Source organism: Sminthopsis crassicaudata, chromosome 2 (assembly GCF_048593235.1).
Source record: "Sminthopsis crassicaudata isolate SCR6 chromosome 2, ASM4859323v1, whole genome shotgun sequence".
Lineage (NCBI taxonomy): Eukaryota > Metazoa > Chordata > Mammalia > Dasyuromorphia > Dasyuridae > Sminthopsis > Sminthopsis crassicaudata.
In genome coordinates, this window is record NC_133618.1 from 371,293,711 (window position 1) to 371,313,400 (window position 19,690).

General features: G+C 38.1%; 1 protein-coding gene across 1 annotated transcript in view; it reads right to left on the reverse strand.

Annotated features, from left to right (window-relative positions):
* AMN (amnion associated transmembrane protein) overlaps positions 1-18,102 on the reverse strand; it is a 76,763-nt gene extending 58,661 nt beyond the window's left edge. Inside the window, exons 1-3 of the mRNA XM_074291201.1 lie at positions 17,953-18,102; positions 1,695-1,813; positions 272-316 (exon numbers count right to left, since the gene is read on the reverse strand). Of these exons, the coding sequence (XP_074147302.1) occupies positions 272-316; positions 1,695-1,813; positions 17,953-18,001 (213 nt within the window). The 5' untranslated portion in view covers positions 18,002-18,102. The remainder of the gene's footprint in view (positions 1-271; positions 317-1,694; positions 1,814-17,952) is intronic.
* Positions 18,103-19,690: the final 1,588 nt, after the last annotated feature.

A 19,690-nucleotide genomic window follows, 5' to 3' on the forward strand; every position in this document is an offset into this window, starting at 1 on the left:
TTCAGTCTTAAATTGATGACTCTATGGCATTAAATTCAATCTTCTTCTTCTACATAATATTGCTTCTTATTACAGATGCTCAGTGTGATAGGGGTTCAGAGGAGGGAGAGAGAGTTCAGAATCCATTTCAGAAACCAAGCTTCAACTCCCTCTGAGTCCTGAGGGACATCTAACTTCAGTCTTGACTCAGCAACTCCCCCCAGTCCATTCCACCAGCATGGTAGCCCAAGAGAGGATGTGCTGGGCACCCCTAGAAAAGTGCTATACTTACTGCGCCTGTAAGGACATGAGGGCTCCGGATAAATACAGAGACCATCTGAGGGAAGAAATGAAAAGTATAAACGGTTAGTGACATAGGGAGTTAGGTGGTAAAAAGGATAGAGTGTTAACTGGAATCAGAAAGATACATCTTCCTGAATTCAAATCTGGCCTCAGGCACTTACCATTAGTATGACCTTGGGCAAGTCACTTAACCCTGTTTGCCTCAGTTTCCTCATCTGTAAAATGGCAAACTACTCTATTATCTTCACCAAGAAAATCCAAATGGGATCAGAAAGTGGGACACAATTGGAACAACTGAATAACAGCAAGTCTTGGGAAGTATGAGAGGTAGAACTAGTTAGATTTCAGAATCATTGGAAAGAAGTTATTAGGGTGGTCATCTGATCCAATCTATGCCTAAGCAGGAATCCCCTCTATAACATTCCCAATAAGTGATCATCCGGGCTCTGCTTGAAGATCTCCAGTGATGGAAAACCCACTTTATCTTCAAGAAGCCAATTCCATTATTGGACAACTCTGATTGTAAGAAGTTTTTTTTTTTTTTCTTCCCCTCCCCTTCTCATATTGAGTCAAAGTCTATCTCCTTGTCATTTTGTAGGGTCATGGATTTTGATCATATATTTAAACAGCCTCTAGATAGTAGGTACTTAGGAAATGCCTGATCAGTTAAACCCAATTTAATTAGTGGGCAATGTCAAAAGCTTCAGAGAGGTCAAATGGGATGAAAATTTAGAAAAGACATGCATCTAACAGTTAAAAGACCTTTGATAACTTTTGAGAAAGTAATCTCAGTAAAGTAGTGAAATCAAAAGCAGACTGAGAAATGAGAGGGAGGTAAGGAAACAGACATGGTTTCTCAGAACTAGATGGGATCTTAGAAGTCCTCTAATCAAATCCACTCAATTTATAGATAAGGAATCTGGAGACTAGAGAAATAAACATTTTTGCCTAGGTCATAGGGATAATAAGTGAAAAGAATTTGAACCCAGGTTCTCTGACTCTAAATTTAGGGCTTTCTTGAATCAAATCAGTTTTGCCTTTTAACTCTAGTAAAACTAGTCTAATTCCTCTTCCCCATGATAGCCCTAGAAGACAGGAATCATCTCTTTCTCTTTTCTAGTCTTCTCCAAATTAAATATCCTCACCTTTTTTTTTAATGCTCCCCCATTTCCAGTTTTTTCCTGACTTTATGACCGAGAAGAATGATTTAGGGGAGAAGAACAAGGGTCAAGGATGGCATAATAAAGTCGCCTCCCTTCTCTTCAGGATTATAAAAAAAATTTAGTATCCTTTTCATGGTGCTTAGAGATACATCATCCTACCCTTTTCATTTATCTAGGTGACAAATCCATCTCCTACTCTCTTGCTCTCTTTAAGCAATCACAAAGAAGATTCCAGGAAATGGAGAATACCTTATTGCTGTCAAATATGGCAATGTCGGTCTCACTTGGAGTTCGGTTTTTGTCCCAGTTGGAAGCATCTTCAAAATTGGTGCTTGGAATCCACTGCTTATACACAGCAACGGAAACCTCTGCCAGGGGTTGAGGAGAGAAGAGAAAAATGAGATAACTCAAGAGCTATCCAGGATTGGCTTTTGTCTCCACATATCCATCTCTTTTTAGTGGATGCTCCTAGATCTAATTTCCAGGACTCATCCATATACTACCAAAGAAGTACAACCTGGTATCTTATATAAATCTCTTCTGTAACAATTCAAGGACATTTCTAGAATTTGAGAATATCAGAGTTTGAGAGAAGTTTTAGAATCACAGACCATAGTGTATCAGAGCTGAACTTTAAGAACCATAGCTGGAGGCCAGAAGGGGAAAGTGAGTTTTGCCCAAGGTCTACAGTAGCCAGGACCAGAACCCATATGACTGTATTTGAAATCAGAAGAGCCAAACTTTAGCTCTGTACTTCCTGCTCATATGACTTCAGGTAACGACTTTAACTTTCTAAAGTTTGTAACTCAATAACTGAGGGAGTTAGATTAGATCATCTCTCTTTAACTCTAAATCCTACAAACCCAAGTGTCTTTTAATGACCCCTCCAAGTTTCCAGTTTTCTCCTATTTATGACTGAGAGGAATGAATTGATAAAGAGGGAAGAAGGTCAAAGATGACTGAATAAAATCATCTCACTTTTCTTCAGAACCATATAAAAATATCTAGTATCTTTTTCAAGGTGCTTAGATAAATTCATTCTATTTCTTTCTCCAAACACTTCAGTGCATCTCTTTAAACAGCCAAGGGCCAAAATTATCCAGGGGCTTATTGGGAATGTTGGGGACATACAGGTATACCAGAATGTACCTGTACAGAACATAGAGGTTCTGTCACTGCTCCTGGCCAGTGTGATAGGAAGCAAGGACCCAGGGAGTTCTACCCAACCTGCAGGTGGACAAACAGAAAGCTGCAATCTCTGCAGATCAGCTGCTGGGCCATAGAGAAGCTGACCCTCTGGATTAAACAGCAAAAGCCATGGACAAGAGGTCAAGTCCCCAAGTCTAACACTTTCTAGCTAGGTGACCAGAATTAAGTTACTACTCTCATATTCAAGGCAATTCCAATAAACTTTTGATGGCAAATGCCATCTCCATCTAGAGAGAGAACTATGGTGGCTGAATATGGATTGAAGCTTTTTTTTTTTTTTTTTTACCTTTTTTTTGGTTTTTGTTTTCTTGTTTTTTCTTTCTCATGGCTTTTCCTATTTTGATCTGATTTTTCTTGTACAACATGACAAATATAGAAACAAAAAGAACTGCACATATTTAATGTATATCATATTGCTTGCAGCCCTGGGAAGAAGGGAAGTAAGAGAGGGAGGGAGAAAAATTTAAAAAAACTATGCATGTATTTGGAAAAAATAAAATACTATCAAAATGTTGTTTTAAAAGTTACTATCTCTCACTCATTTGACTTTTTCCAAGAACAGAGAAATGAGTAATTTCACTTACTCCCTCACTAGGCAAAGGGTCCACTTTCTAAATCATCACATGCTATAGAAAATCCTGTCTTTACTGCTATTGGCAACAATATCCTGTTAATCAGAAGTTCTCTGAGGCTTGCAGGAGGCACATCCTGTTTTTATTTGTGCCCACATAAAAACCTCATCCCTGGGATTTCCTCATGCAAGGCAACTAGCAGCCCATGTTCTTTCTCCTAGTCTCCTGTCTCTCTTGGAAATAAGAACAGCATCTGAAGCTTCATGGAGCCTGGGAAGCTGTGGGCAGATGGATGGGGGTGTATGTTGATCTGAAAGAAACCCGTTGAGTTCAGTGAACTTGAACCAGGGCTGTGGGGGAGGCTCCCCAAGGAGAATACAAACTGAGCTCATCAAGCCTGAGGGGAGAAGTAGAAACGAGGAAGTTTGACAAATTAAATTAAATTCAACAAATATTCTACTTCCCCTCCCTGGATCTCAGTTTTCTCTTTTGCAAAATCAGGAGGTTGGACTACATGGTCTCTAAGGCCTTTTTCAGCTTTAAATTGTGGGCTCTTTGACCTGTGATTCAAACTCAATTTCCTTAGATAAATATTTCCTATGTCTAAAGCCTCATCCTGGGCACTGAAGTAAATAGAAAACTGAATAAGATATCATGCTTCCCCTCAAGGAGTTCGCACCATAATAGGGATGTTACTAGACTAGTTGGGATAGAAATGGGGGCTTCTATAGCAACACAGATATTTTTCAATATCCAAGATATTTGAGAAATTCCTTTAGGGGTGGGGGTTGGGAGAAGGGACATTTCTCACTCAGGATGCCACTGAGGGTGCTTGCAGAGTCTCCCTGACCAGCTGACTATGGACAAGAGATCTTTCCTGATGCTGAATTCCTACAACCTTTCAGGTAGAATCACAGGATCTTTTGGGTTAAGAACAACCTCAAGGACATATCTAGTAGAGATTGTACATGAAAATAGGAATGTTTTCCCTAGCACAGAGCTATCTGGCCTGAAGATACCTCACAACAAGGAGCACGAGGTAAGCATGCGGTAATGGAAAGGGGTATAGAATTGGAAGTCAGGAGACCTGGGTTCAAAATACTGGCTCTAATACTTATTAGTTGTATGACCACAAAGACCTTCATGCTCCATATGAGACAATACATATATGAGAGGAGATTGCATCAGGTGGAACACTCTACATTTGCTTAGGTAGTAAAATATTTTAAAGAACTATTATTCTATTACTATATCCGAACCATGGTTTTCTCATCTCAACATTACATGGAAGAACACCAGGAACACATGGAAGAAATAGAGGAACACCTCCAGCCTACCTCACACTTAAGATGAGTAAAGAAGTAAATAACATTGAAATGAAATGATCTAGAATTGTGTTTTTATTACCCATCAATAAGATTTTATTAAGTGCTTGTACTGTATTAGGTATATAAAGACAAAAATGAAACAGTCCCCTCCCAAAGAGCTTTCAGTCTATGTTTGGCCTGTTCCATTGATCTAAATCAGGGCTCCTTAAGTTTTTTCCAATCAGAATCTCTTTTCACCCAGGAAATTTTTATGTGACCCCAAGTATAAAGATATATAAAAATAGGTATACAAATCAAACATTTATTGATAAATCTTAATTTCATTAACCACCTCCCAAATCCAGTTATATGGCCCCATATGGAATCATGACTCATAGTTTAAGAAGCTTTGATCTATACCATTGATTAGAGAAATGCAAATTAAGACAATCCATGAGTACCACACCTCTCAGATTGGCTAAAATGACAGAAAAATGAAATATGGGGAAAACTGGGGCACTAATGCATGCATCATTGGTAGAGTTGTGAAATGATCCAAGTGTTTTGGAGAGTAATTTGGAACTATGTCCAAAGGGATATAAAACTATATACAGTTTGATCTAGCAGTGTCTCTACTAAGTCTATAATCCGAAGAGATCACAAAAAAGAGAAAAGGACCCACAAATGCAAATATATTTGTAGCAGCCCTTTTCGTAGTGGCAAGGAATTGGAAACTGAGCAGATGCCCCTGGAGTTAGGGAATGACTGATTAAGTTATGATATGAGAATGTTATGGAATATTATTGTTCCATAAGAAACAATCAGCAGGATGATATTGGAAAAGCCTGGAAAGACTTAAATGAATTGATGTTAAGTGAAGTGAGCAGAACCAGAAAACACTGTACACAGTGGTAGCAAAATTATGTAATGATCAACTGGGATGGACTTGGCTTTTCTCAACAATAAAGTGAGTCAAGGCAATTCCAATAGAATTATGATGGAGAGAGCCATCTACATTTAGAGAGAGAACTATGGAGACTGAATATGGACCAAAGCATAGTATTTTCACCTTTTTTGTTATTTGTTTGCTTGGGTTTCTTTTTTGTTTGTTTGTTTTGTTTTGTTTTTCCTTTCTCATGTTTCTTTCCCTTTTGAACTTCCTTGTGCAGGATGATGGATATGGAAATATGTTTAGAAGAATTGCACATGTTTAACTTATATAGTATTGCTTGCTATCTGGGGGGGAAGAGGGAGAAAAATCTGGAACATAAGGTTTTGCAAAGATGAATGTTGAAAACTATTTTTGCTTATATTTGGAAAAATAAAATACTATTTTAAAAAGAACCTTTGATCTAAATGGAGTAGCTGATCTCAGAATTAGGAAGACCTGGGCTCATGTTTCTTCCCTGACTCAAGCTGGAAACCCAGGACAAACCACTCAATGTTTTAGTGCCCCAGGAACCTCTATAAAATGAAGACATGAAACAGTTGTCAGTGAATTGGTGAAAAGAATTTTTTCACTAGGTGTTTTCTTGTACTGATGAAATAATAGCTCCAACCCAAAATTGTTAGGTACGATCACACGTTAACATGTTTCCTATCTTGTTTCCAATTTCTCATCTGTATGTTTCCACAAAATATTAGTAAGCCTCAAAGAAAGGCTTCCCACATATTGGACATATCCTTTATGAAGGATTTATGGGAAGATATGGTAAGAATCACAATGAAGATCAAGAAATTATAGAAGGCAGTGACCAGCACTGGGGAAAGGAATAACTCTACTGATGGACATGCCCAGCTTTTTGGAGAAACAGGCCCTGAGACGGGCTACTAGTAGGTGAGATGGTAGGCAGGTGAGATAGTAAGGTGGTAGGTTGGTAGGAAGATGACAGATGGCAAATAGGTGAAGAAAGAAGCAGGAGCGAAAGTTAAAAACAGAAGAAAAAAGGATAGAAGACACAATGGAGGAAGCTACTTACAGACGTTGTGAGGAGATGAGGTTATAGAGAGCCTTTGTAGCTAATTTGCTAGGTGTTGTATTATTTAGAATTGAGGCATTGCTTTGCCAAGAGCTGACTGACTGGAGAAAGAGTGAATCACTTGAGACTACTGACTGAATTATCCAGATAGATTGCAGCTGCTAGAATTTATCAAAAGAAAACAGAATTCTTTACTTTTTAAGCGTTATGTGGGCTTTTTGCCCTGTTGCACCATCTAAAGTCTGCTAAAGGGGAAAGCTCTCAAGGATGTCTCTGTTTCTCTTTATCACCCTCTATAAGTGACAGAGGAGAAGAAGAAGCGGAAAGATGGATTTTATAGCTATTTTGAGCTATACTGATGCATTTTGCCAAAAGAGCCTAAATCTTTCCCAGAATCTTGACAGGAGGGTTGGTCTATGCTAAGAGTTTGACCCTATTCAGTGGCATGAGAGTAGCAGAATAATGACATCCAGCAGGAGAGCTGTGAAGTCCAGAAGAGGAGTAGATAGCAGAGAAGCATTTTTGCCCAGCAGGTGACATGTTTGATTGTTTTCTAAAGAGATCAAAGATTTCAAGCCCTGCTGTCTCAAATCCTGGATTGTTCCAGGAATCAGAATGTCCCATTCCTATGCATATGCCTCCCTTCTAGAATTTTTAGGGGTGTTCCATCCAAGTCTCCTGCTTAGACACTGCATTCATTCTTAGAAAAGTGTAATCCAGGCTTATAGGTGAATTGTTATATTTTTATTCATGATTTTGCCTTCTTTCAAGTAAATATGATTATTTCTAATATTACCTTCTCTTAAATTTTATGATTCTTTTTGCATTCACATTCTCATTTTTAAGTGTTTATCTTTAAGAGTTAATGAAGCTATGAATGAAGAGATATGAAAAGAGACTCCACCACATTCCTTTGTGCAGGTGAGAGGTCAACAGGTATTTTACATTTCACACATATTAGGACTTTTTCAATATATCAATCAGCTGTACTGATTATTTTTCTCTTTAAAAATACTATTTATACTGACCTCATTTTAAGATTTAAGTTTTATTCTCTGATAAATTCTATCTGCTGGTAGAATTTCATGTCATCTCCCTCCCAACTCAAAAAGTCCTTAATCTTTCCTCCACTTAGAAATCAGATCATGTAATCTTGGATCTTGGTTTATATCCTGTTATTTTTTTCTTGTAATGCATAAAAATCTGTCTTCCCTGGTATTTGGGATCTAACACCAGCTAACAGGCTTGGTTCCAATTTGTTATGCAGTTGGTATTCATTGCAATACTATTTATTTTCTGGGAGGTGAAGGGAAAGAAAGAGAAGACATCAACTTATTTTTAAAAATAAAAGAATGAATGGTGTTATTGTGACTGATTTTGTGTAAATGGGAAGCACGTTAGTGGAGAGCTACAGTGTGAATAGGAGGACTGCATCACCTCCCTATCTGGGTTGACCACTACCATCTTGAGAGACTTGAATAACCACAATATGGCAATGGCCACAGCTGCCTCGCACCCTCAACAAAACTGATCAAAATAAAACAAAACAAATCTATATATGTCAGCATGAGGACAGGTTGAGAAAAGAGAAAGACAGAGAGAGAGAGAGAGAGAGAGAGAGAGAGAGAGAGAGAGAGAGAGAGAGAGAGAGAGAGAGAGAGAGAGAGAGAGGAGGGGGGGGAGAGGGATTGGTTATCTAAGGACATGTCACACCCAAGGGTATGATATAAACACACACACACACACACACACACACACACACACACACACACACACACACACACACACAATTATAGCTATTTTCAGTGTTGGGATAGGTAAGATATACCAAGAATCCACGAACTTCATTCTAGCAAATATTTCTATACTCTCTGCCTCCAACCTTCCTGTGCTGGCTTCTTACACAGCTCCCCCAACCCAATACTCTTAATCCTCATTTCTTGATAGTGAGCAAATATATGGCCCAAAGGAAGAAATGAAAAAACAAAGAATGTCAGAATTGGATGAAACCTTAGAAACCACGGAATTTTAGAATTTAGTGCTGGAAAGGATCTCAAAGGTCATCTAGTTTAGGAGTGTCAAATACACTGTCCTCTCATGCAAAATGCAATATTTAACCAAAAATATAATAAGTTATATATATTTATATATATATATATATATATATATTATACATTATAGACATTATGCTTATATATTATATTGTATACATTATATAGTATATTTATTATACATTACATAAATATATGTAGCACATATATTATTATAGACATACTTATGTATTATATTGTATACATTGTATAGTATATTTAGTATATATTATATATTAGCATACATGAGTATACATGATATATTTACCATATATATTATATTTTAAAAACCAAGTCAATATGTAATCCATAGGGATCCATACATAAACATTAATGATCTAATTCCTATTTGAGTTTGACACCAGTGATCTACTCCAATCCTCCCATTTTCCACATAAGAAAACTGAGGGTCAAAGTGGGTTGCTTTCCCAAAGTCACACAGGTAGTAACAGCCAGAATCAGAAGCAAAGTGTTTTAACTCTTAATTTAGTCTTCTTTCCATTACAACAACCCCCTCATTTTATAAAGGAGTGGACTAAAGCTCAGAAGAGAAAGGCTTGCTGAAAGAGTGAGTTAATCAGAGAGTTGGGACTGGAACCAACCTGTCTTAAATCTTAGTTAGACACTCTTGTTATTGACCAGAAAGGAGGATCCAGGAGTCCCACTGAAAGCAGTGCCGAATTTTTTTTTCCCCTGTGGTAAATGAGCTACACATTCCAGGAGATGAGTGGGATGGGCAAAATAGCAGTTGAGTAAAATATTGTTTTTTTCCCCCCTTTTTCTTGGCTTCCAAACCTAGAAATTATTAGTTCCAGTGACTAATGAATAATGAAAATCATAGCTCTTATTTTTATTGTTCTTTAAGGTTTTCCTTAATGTGATTCAGCAAATGAGTCAGTTTTATTAATCCCATTTCATAGATAAGAAACCTGAGGCTCAGAGGTATGAAGTATCCTGCCCATGGTTACATAGCTAAGAAGTTTTAGAGTCAGAATTTGAATCCAAGTCTCTAGAGGCTAAGTTGGAGTGATAACAAGAGGAAAAGCCTTGCCTCTAGAATCTGTGTAAATCTGAGACTTTGTACAAGTTTGTACAAAGTACTGGAAGTTCCTTAGGCTTCCAAGTAAAATGAAGAGATTGGATTAGATATATTGCTGTTCTCTTCCAGCTCTAGGTTTATAATTCAGACAGAAAATTATTATGTGACTCTGGGCAACAGCTGTCTGCCTCAGTTTCCCCAGCTGTAAAAGGGGGCTTAATAATAGAACCTACCTTCCAGGATTGTTGGGAGGATAAAATGATTAATAATTTTATTTTTAATTTAATAAAATATTTGTCAGGCACTTTGTGAACTTTAAAGTGCCATATAAATACCAGTTATTATTATTGTTATTTGTAGTATTATCTTCTCCATTCCCCCACTCAACTGATATAGTTGCCAAAACTGTAAATCCTTGACATAAATAGAAAAGTTCTCAGTGGGACACAAGCTCAAATTCCATTCACCCACCCCTGCTGTTTTGGAATAGTTCCTGACCCAACTTCACCATCCGGTGAGGGAAGAAGGGAGACAGGGGAGGGAAGAATTCCAAAAAGGGAGAGATAGGAACAGACTTTCCAGGATCCTAAAGGATATGAATTCCAGCAGAGGGTCTGGCCTGCTGCCTGCCCCTCCCTTCCTCTTTCCCTCCCTTTTCTTTTTTTCTTTTCCTGTTTCTTCTTTATCCCCTCTACCTCACTCCTCAGTCATTCATCAGGAAGCCAGTCTGTCCTCCCCCACCAACTCTTATCGAAAAGATGATGCTCATTCCAACTTCACACATGTCTATGTAACAAGAAGCTAGAGCCCAACTTCAGGAAGCATTTCCTGCTTCAATAAACAGCTAAATGCAAAAGTGGAGGTATGGAAGAGCTGTAGCTGTAGAGATTGTCTCCACTCCATTTCTGCAAAGACATTCACATTTTTTGCTCTCCAACCTTTTGCCCAATTGGCATCTTCCATCCTGTCCCACCTCATGCTCTTGGAAAGGGACTCCAGCAGTGGCGAATGCTAGTCACCAAATGTCAGAGTTGGAAGGAACCTTAAGTCTATGAAGTTGTAGTTTTATTGCAAGGACCTTAGAGATCCAGAATCTAAGATCCACAGTCACCTGGCTAGTCACCTGGCTGGTTACTGGCCGAGATAGGATTCAAAATAACCCCAGATTTTTCTGACCCTAAACTTCACGTGCTTTCCCAGCATATAGCTGTTCTTCTCTTCCCATTTCCTCCTCCCTCATCTGAACAGCTGAGAAACAATTTAGTGAATTCTGAATGAGACTTGTAGAGGGAAGGCTGTCTGCGGTGAAATCTGGGGAGATGAAAGCTGAAAACATTGCTTTAAAAGGCCTTAAAATCAAAGAACATAGAACAGCATAACTAAAAGGTGTTAAATATTCTTGCCTAAACCTTTCATTTTACAGATAGGATAGGTCAGTCAATCAATCACAAACAGTTATTAAGTATCTATTTTGTGTCAGTTACTATATTAGTCATCAGGGATAAAAGGACAAAATGAATCAATCCCTGCCCTAACAGGGGAGCCAACAAGTATGGCTAAAAGTATATACAAGATAAATGCAAAATAAGGACTAGGGCAGTTAGGCAGCTTAGTGGATAGAACTCTGGGCCTAGACCTGAGTTCAAATGTGGCCTCAGACACTTAATGTGTGACCTTGGGCAAGACACTTCACCCTATTTGCCTCAATTTCCTCAGCTGTAAAATGAGCTGAAGAAGGAAACTACTCCAGTATCTTTGCCAAGAAACCCCCCCAAAAAAAAGAATCTTGAAGAATTGGACATAACAACAAAAATTTGAATGGGATGAGGGAGGAAGCCGGAAAGACTTGACACTGGAACTGAGTTTTGAAGGAACCAGGGATTCCAAGAGGAGAAGTTGAGGTAGGAGTATATCAGACATGAAGGGATAGTATGATCACAAGCCCAGAGACCAGATATTGAATGTTATGTGTAAACAAGAAGGACAGTTTAACAGGACCAAAAATTAAATGAACAGTATAAATGTGTGATAAAAGTGGGAAAGAGTTTTAAGTACCTAATACAGGGGTTGGTACTTGACTCTACAGGCAGTGGTGAACCACTGGAGTTTATTGAGCAGGTGAGTGACATGGTTAGACCTATGCTTTAGGAAATATTGTTTTGACAATTGTGCAGAGGATTTGTTCAAGAGGAGAGAGAACATAGGTAGGGAGACCAGCTAGGAGACAATACACAGCTCACAGAGTGAGTTCCATTTACTTTGTTCATTTTATTCTTGAAGCAATCTTCAAAAGTAATAAGCCTAGGGGCAGCTAGATGGCACAATGGGTAGTGCACAGGATCTGAGTTCAAATGTGACCTCAGCCAATTAAAACTTTCTAACTGTGTGACCCTGGACAAGTCACTTAACCTCAATTGCCTCAGTTAAAAATATATATATAATAAGGTCAGAGAATTATATACTCATTTTATATTCATTTTATGGAGAGATTTTGCAACTTGTCCACAGTCAAATTGCAAAATTAAGACCAGAGAGAGAGTGAGTAAAAATTAAGACTCCAAGCTGGGTCTAAGTTCTACCCCAATTCTCTCATTCCCCTCCACCCATTTCACAACTTCCTAAAGATTTTTGAGAGGTTCTTAATAATTTTAAAGAATGTAACTCTTGTCAAAGGCACTCACATAATTCAAACATAGCATACAGATTTGTTCATGTCTGACTTGGTGTCTCAACTGATGTAATTTGGAAACTTACTCTCTGCCTCCCCCAAGGGCCCATGACTCTCTTCCTCCAGGCTGTTTGAGGAAGTAACCTCAGGTCATCTGAGTAGCCTTCTCTCTGCTCTGCCTTGATCCCACACCCCAAAGGGAATTGCAATAATCTGAGAAGCAATGGGGGAGAAAGATGGGAATGTTTTTCTGTGCTTTGAGACCCACAGAAGGTATTGGTAGAGTTGGGATATGAACCATTTAAGTGGATACCAGACTCCAAAAATTAACTTTGAATTTAGAACTGCAGAGTGGAGTGGGACAGGAGGCCTAATTTTGATGTGTGGGAAAAGAAATCTTTCAGAAATTCAGAAAATTTTCTGAAGATTTATGTGAATGGATACAAAGTGAAGGAAGCAGAACCAAGAAACAATATCAATAATAAGCACTGTAAATGAGAAGAATAACTAACTAACACTTTGTAATTCTGATAACCAAGCTTGGAATGACAAAAATGTATCTCCCCTCTCCTTGCAGAGTTGAATGACTTTGGGTTTGAAACATTGTGTCTATCCTCAGACTCAACTGACAAATTGTTTAGTTTTGTTGAACTGCTCTTCTCTCCTTGCCTATTTAAATTTTTTGTTATAATGATCCACTGGGTAGATATCCATTCACAAATGAAGGAGATAAAGGACAAAAAAAATCAATTAAATTAAAAAGAAATGTAAGAAGAGGAATAACTTTAGAAATGACTATTGGAAAAAATAAAAAATAAAAACAAAACAAACAAAAAAGAAATGACTCTTGGAACAGCTTTTGAGTTGTAATATAAATAAATGACTCTGGGATTTTGGATCGTGGGAAGGGGAATGACTACCATCTTCTGGGGGGTGAAGAGAATTGCAGGAGATGTGAGCCACAGTCCTTGAAAATCAGGACAGCGGAGAAATCTTTCCAGAGCAGTCTATGAAGGGAGCCAGCCATCAGTAATATTTATGTGCTCAGGGTTACTGAAGAAGATGGTAAGGAAGGTTTGTGTGCCACAGGAGCAGAAACAGAAGCAACGGAATGAAGCAGGAACAAAAAGGAATTACCTTTAGGTATCCCCTAAAGTTGGTATTGAGTTGGTATGTATCCAACTCAAATACAAACCTCATCCTTGAAGACTGTATATATTGACTTAGAAAACCACAAATTAATATTATCTGTGTTGCATTGTATTTTTATTATTTTGGTAAGCATTTTCCAATTATGTTTTAATCTGGTTGGCTAGGTCTGTAACCTGGGAGTTACCCTTAGCATGTAGCTGCAGAGTGTGATTTTGACACTTCTATATAAGTGATTAAAGCAAGTATTTCTAGGGACTCTGACCTGAGTACTATTTATTTTTCTTAAAGCCTTGTGAACTTAGATTCTTGTAAGATGGAATTAGTGATCATATCCCTGGGGAGGTATCAAATATTAAAGTTCCTGTATTAATCAGATAGTGTCCACAAGATAGACTTAGGTGTTCAAAGTGTACTCATTCTGTAGGAATGTCTCAAGAAGAAGGTAAAAAAGGGAAGGGGAAAGAAGCATTTATTAAGCACTTTTTGTGTCAGGCATGTGCTAAGTGCCTTACAAATATTATCTCATTTGATTCTTACCAATACAATCTCATTTTACAGTTGAGGAAACTGAAACAGGTGAGTCAAGCAACTTTCTCAGGATTCTGCAACTGGAAGTATCTGAGATTGGATTTGAACTCAATATTCTATCCACTGCAATATTTATATGCAACAAGTTACCTTAAAATTTTTTTCTTTAACCATAAGAGTGCCCAAAAGCATAATGAGCTGTCTTGTCAATGTAGTAAATTTTTCAAAATTGAAATCATGAAACAGAGGCTGTCTAGCCACTTGTTGTAGAAAACATAACTGAAAATATGGAGAAGAGGCCAAGAAGACCATTTGTGAAGGGACTTTAAGCCATTTCACACCTCAGCCTTAGGGTCCCTTGGACATTAAAAAATCCTCATTAAAGGTATACCTTTGCATAGCATCCTTTCTTCTAATAATGTTTTTACTTCATCCATCTATTTAAGCCATCACAGATCTGAATCTGAGGGGCTTCAGGTGGAGAGAGGGGTGAGGTACCAAGGAACTCAGATATTGCAACCTGAGTGCTTGCAACAAATGAATCTCCTGGGAGACTTATATGAACTGATGCTGAGTGAAATGAACAGAACCAGAAGATCGCTGTACACTTCAACAACAATGCTGTATGAAGATGTATTCTGATGGAAGTGGATATCTTCAACATAAAGAAGATCCAAGCCACTTCCAGTTGATCAATGATGGACAGAAACAACTACACCCAGAGAAGGAACACTGGGAAATGAATGTAAATTGTTAGCACTACTGTCTATCTACCCAGGTTACTTATACCTTCGGAATCTAATACTTAACGTGCAACAAGAAAATTGTATTTACACACATATATTGTATCTAGGTTATATTGTAACACATGTAAAATGTATGGGATTGCCTGTCATCTAGGGGAGGGAGGGGAAAATTTGGAAAAATGAATACAAGGGATAATGTTATAAAAAAATTACTCATACATATATACTGTCAAAAAATTTTATAATTATAAAATTTAAAAAAAAAAAAAAGAATCTCCTGGAATGGGATTTCAATCTACTCCTAGATTTGTCTTGCCTTTCACTTTTGTCTTCCTCTGTTCTTGGGATCTCAAAACCTGGACCTCTGAGATTTGATACTCAGATATCATAGATACCTGGTCATTCCCCCATGTGATGGTGTAATTAGTCCCAGCTCCTGCCTCTGCTTCCTCTCCTGTGATTCAGAATCAACACTGACTTAGGTGAAAATCCTCTCTTCCTCCTATTTCTATATGTATTCTCCCCCACCTCCAACAGTCCTCATCTTCCATAGTTCATATTTCCCTTTGCCCTCTTGTTAATGTTTACCTTTCAGTCTCTTCACTTCACATGGTCTATCTCTTTGCACTAAAGAAAGCTTGGTTCTCCCCATAAGACATTCCACCTCAGAAAATCATCTCCAATACTAGGTGCTCCTTCTTAGATGCCCCCCAAAGTACTATATTGGGAAAGAAAATTAGATATATTCCTTGTTCCCCAGTCCTATTTCCAAACTGTTCTTATGCTATTGTTATTTGGCAATTTCTCTTCTTTTGAAGAGCTCAAAGCTCTATTTCCTGGGACTCTAGGCTCTTGAATAGTTCCCAGACCTATCACATTATCTTCATGCCAAGCTGTTGGTATTCATCCCTCTCCCTTCCTCCTTCTCTTTCCAACTCTACCTCAGAATAGTAATCACATTAGCAGCCATTTCTAGAAAGGAAGTGTCAATCAATTCCCTTATGACTCCAATTTATGTTCCCCCCTTCCTCTGGGCAACCCTCCTTTTTTTGTGTGTTTTCTTCCCCCATTAAATAAGATCCTGAGGGAAAGGACTATATTTCATTTTTGTATTTGCATCTCCAGAACTTAGTATAACACCCGGCATAAAGGTGTTTTATATACTTTTACATTCATTCATTAATTTGAATTTCACTCAATCCACATTTGTCACCTAGTCTAATTTCTTGTTCCAGTCATCTACTGACCTCCATTTCATTCTCCTTTCTTTCTCAAGGAGTTCATTACCTATTATCTTGACCCCTATCTTCATAATTGGGCACTTCAATATACAAATTCATATCTCCTTGAATATCTTGGATTTTCAATTCATCAGCTTCCTAAAATTCTATGTCCCCTACCTCAATACATAGTACAAATAGAGAACCTATAAATTGTTCTATCTCCCATAGACCAGTACTCCCAATTTCCCCTCTGACCAAATTTTCTATCTTTAAATCTCTCCCTCTGTCTAACTCTGCCTGAACCTATTCCTTATCCTCACTACGATCCCCCAGTTCCTCTGTCCTGCCCTGCATTTCCAGTCCATCACCTTTGTTCTAATCTCACTTCTTTCTCATCACATTCTCGCCCCACCCCCTTTGTTTGACTAGTTCAACTGTAAACTATAAACTCTCCTTGAATTCCTCCCCTAGCCTAATCTTTCTATCCCCACTCTTGGCAAACTCCAACCTGGTATTACCCTCATCATTTGCTTTCTAGGTTTTTATTCGTGGGCAACTTAATGGTCTAGGGAAAAGTTATGCAACTGGATTTTATTATAAAATTATGTTACTTAACCTCAACTGAATTTTTGCTGCTACTTGACAATTCTTTTATCCTTCCCAAACTGACTTTTTCTTTTTAAAAATGGACTTTTTAAAATTAGTGAAAATTCACCTTCTCTCCCTTTCACCTCTTCCCTTCCCTTCTATTAAGAAAGAAAAATAACCCCTCTGTTATAAACCCCTAATAACAAATTCCTGCACTGACCAAAGCCCCCAAAAATGTCTCAATGAATCCATCACCTTTCTTTCAAGAGCTAGGTAACATGTTTCATTATGTTTTAAGTTTTTTATTTGTTGTTATTTTGTCATTTCTCTAATTTTTAGTGATTTAGACTATTCTTATATGGCTATTGATAGTTTGGGTTTCTTTCTCTGAAAACTGCCATTCATAGTCTTGGATAATAATCCAATAAAGAATGGCTTTTATTCTTACAAATTTTTTGCAAGTTTCTTGTATAAGTCATAGAAGTGAGATGTTAGTAGATAATAAGTATCTGAGGTAAGCTTTGAACTGAGGTTTTTCTAACTGTAAGCTCAATACTCTAATATCACTTCTCTACTGTATAGATTTGTTTTCCCCATTTACTTGCTTCTCTTCTAATGTTAGCTGCGTTGCTTTGTTTGTGCAAAAACTTCTTATTTTATGTGACCTCACTGGTCCATTTTCTCTTCTGTGATCCCTCTTATTCAGTCATTAATGCTCTTTATTATTAGTCTAACAGGTATTGTTTTCCTTGCTCTTCTAATTAATTTATGGTGTCATCCTTTATGTCTAAATCATGTTGCCTCTCTTGATAGATGGCATGCAGTGTTGGTCTAGACCTATTTTCTCTCTCTCTCTCTCTCTTTTGAAATTACTTTGCATGTACTTTATGTTTGCTTATCTGTTTTTATCTTATGTCTCCCTTGCTCCTGGAGAATAAGGAGGACAAATGTGTATTGAATTGAATAGTCCAAATCTTTTCTCCCTTCTTTCTTCTTTCCTCTATTTTACAGATTATGAAAGTGAATCTCAGAGAGAGGAAGGGACAAGCCCAAGGTCATACAATTACAAATCCAGGATTTGAACCCAGGTTTCTTGATTCTAAGTCTGGAGATTTTGACATTACATCATAGGGCTCAAGAGAAAAAGATTTTATATACTTTAAAATGCTACAGGAATAAGAGCAATCCTTAGCCTTATTCAAAACATTAGTATAAGTCTGGACTGGGTGGTCTATAGCTTTCTTTCACACAGCACATCCAAATTATTTGCAGCTGTCCGACTCCTGTCTCCATAACCCCACCCAGTCCTCCCAGCCCCCCATCTTCTGTATTTAGGAAATTCTGCCCAGACCCAGTCTCCTGGCTCCTAATCTCATGTTTTCTGATTCCCAGCCCAACAAACCTACCGCAGAACAGGAGACAGAGCAGAACAATGGGAAGATGCCAGCCTTCCATTACATACAATCCCAGGGACCTGAGGCTGTTTTCTGCTTCTGTGAGTCTTCCCAGACTTTGGACTCTTCTGGCTCCTCAGATCCATGTGATCTGACCTAGGAGGGAACACCCTGAGGAGGCCAGGAAGCAACCAGGAGATCCTCAGCCAGTTACACATTGACAGGCTCTTGCTGGCTCTAAGGACCAAGTCCTTCTACCCTCATTCTCAAGGATCTTCCTTGGCTCCTGACAGAAGGAAAACCTGGGAAGTGGGAAGATCTAAATTCAAGCATTGTTTCTTTTATAGACTGGCTCTGAATCACTCAACCTTTAGGGCCTCCACAATACTCTCCAAGGCTACAAGTTGCAGAATAGGTGACAAAGACCTCAGCTCCTCACTGGGGATTCTCTACATTGATGAAATAGTAATGAGAATGAGAATGATATAAATGGACAACTTTTAATTGCTTTAAGTTGCCTAAAGTGCTTTAAGTTTTGCAAAACACTTTACATATATTATCTTGTTTGACCTTCACAACAACTCTGGGAGGGAAGTGATATTATCTTCATTTCACAGATAAGAAAATTGAAGTCACAGAGATTAAGTGTTTTGCCCAAGGTCACACAGATAATAAGTATCTGAGGTAAGATTTGAACTGAGGTTTTTCTAACTGTAAGCTCAATACTCTAGTATTACTTCTGATATCCTAGATCAGACCTAAAGTTCCAAACCAATAGCAGAAATAACAACCTCTTGTATTTATAGAGTTTTTATATCCTTTCTTTGAATCATTCTCATGATTTTGCCAGCTGGGTAGGGGTTAGTACTATTTACTCATTATACACATGAATCTACTTACTACCTACATGATCTTGAACAAATCATTTTAGTCTATGAGTTTTGACATCTTTATCTGTAAAATGGGACAATAATACTTGTATTATTTCACAGATAAGAAAAACCTGGAAACTTCAAAGTGCTATAGAAATATGTGCTATCATCACTAAATAATCAAACATCACTTGACAGAGGAGAAAAATGCACATAGAGAGATGATTTGTCCAAGTGTCTAGGTTCCCAGGCTAGGAATATTTTAGTAGCAATAGAATTTAAATTGAAGGCCTTCCCTGCATCTCAGCCTTCTCTTTATCTTTTCTTGCCCATCTCACTGGCTTCCCTCCTGATAATATTGTTGTTCAGTAATGTCTAACTCTTTGTGACCCCACTTGGGGTTTCCTTGGCAGAGATACTGTAGGGGTTTGTCCTTTCCTTCTTCCTTACAGAGAAGGAGACTGAGGGAAACAGGGTTAAATGACTTGCTTAGGGTCCCACAGCTATTAAGTGATCGAAGCTGATGCTGTTTGAATGGTCTAGATTCCTGGTGGTCTAAAGGTTAGTGGTTATAAGAGAGCTATTAAGAATCCCCTTTAAATCAGCCACAGGTTCTAGGAGTGAAAGAATTCACTCATTCCCGAATATTTGTTGCAAAATCAGTTTACCCAGAGACTGACTTTTATAGTGGCAGATCTATGGAAAATGGAGTTTTGCACTGAGAATGTAGTTCTCAGTGGACAGAAGGTCCTGGCAGTAAAGGGAGTTGCTAAGGTCCATCTGCAAAAAAACTTTCTTTGAAAAGCTATTATATTGGGTCTTAGTGGGGGCTGGGACAGCCCAAGTTGGCTCATCTACTAGCTGGGTTTCAGCTTGAG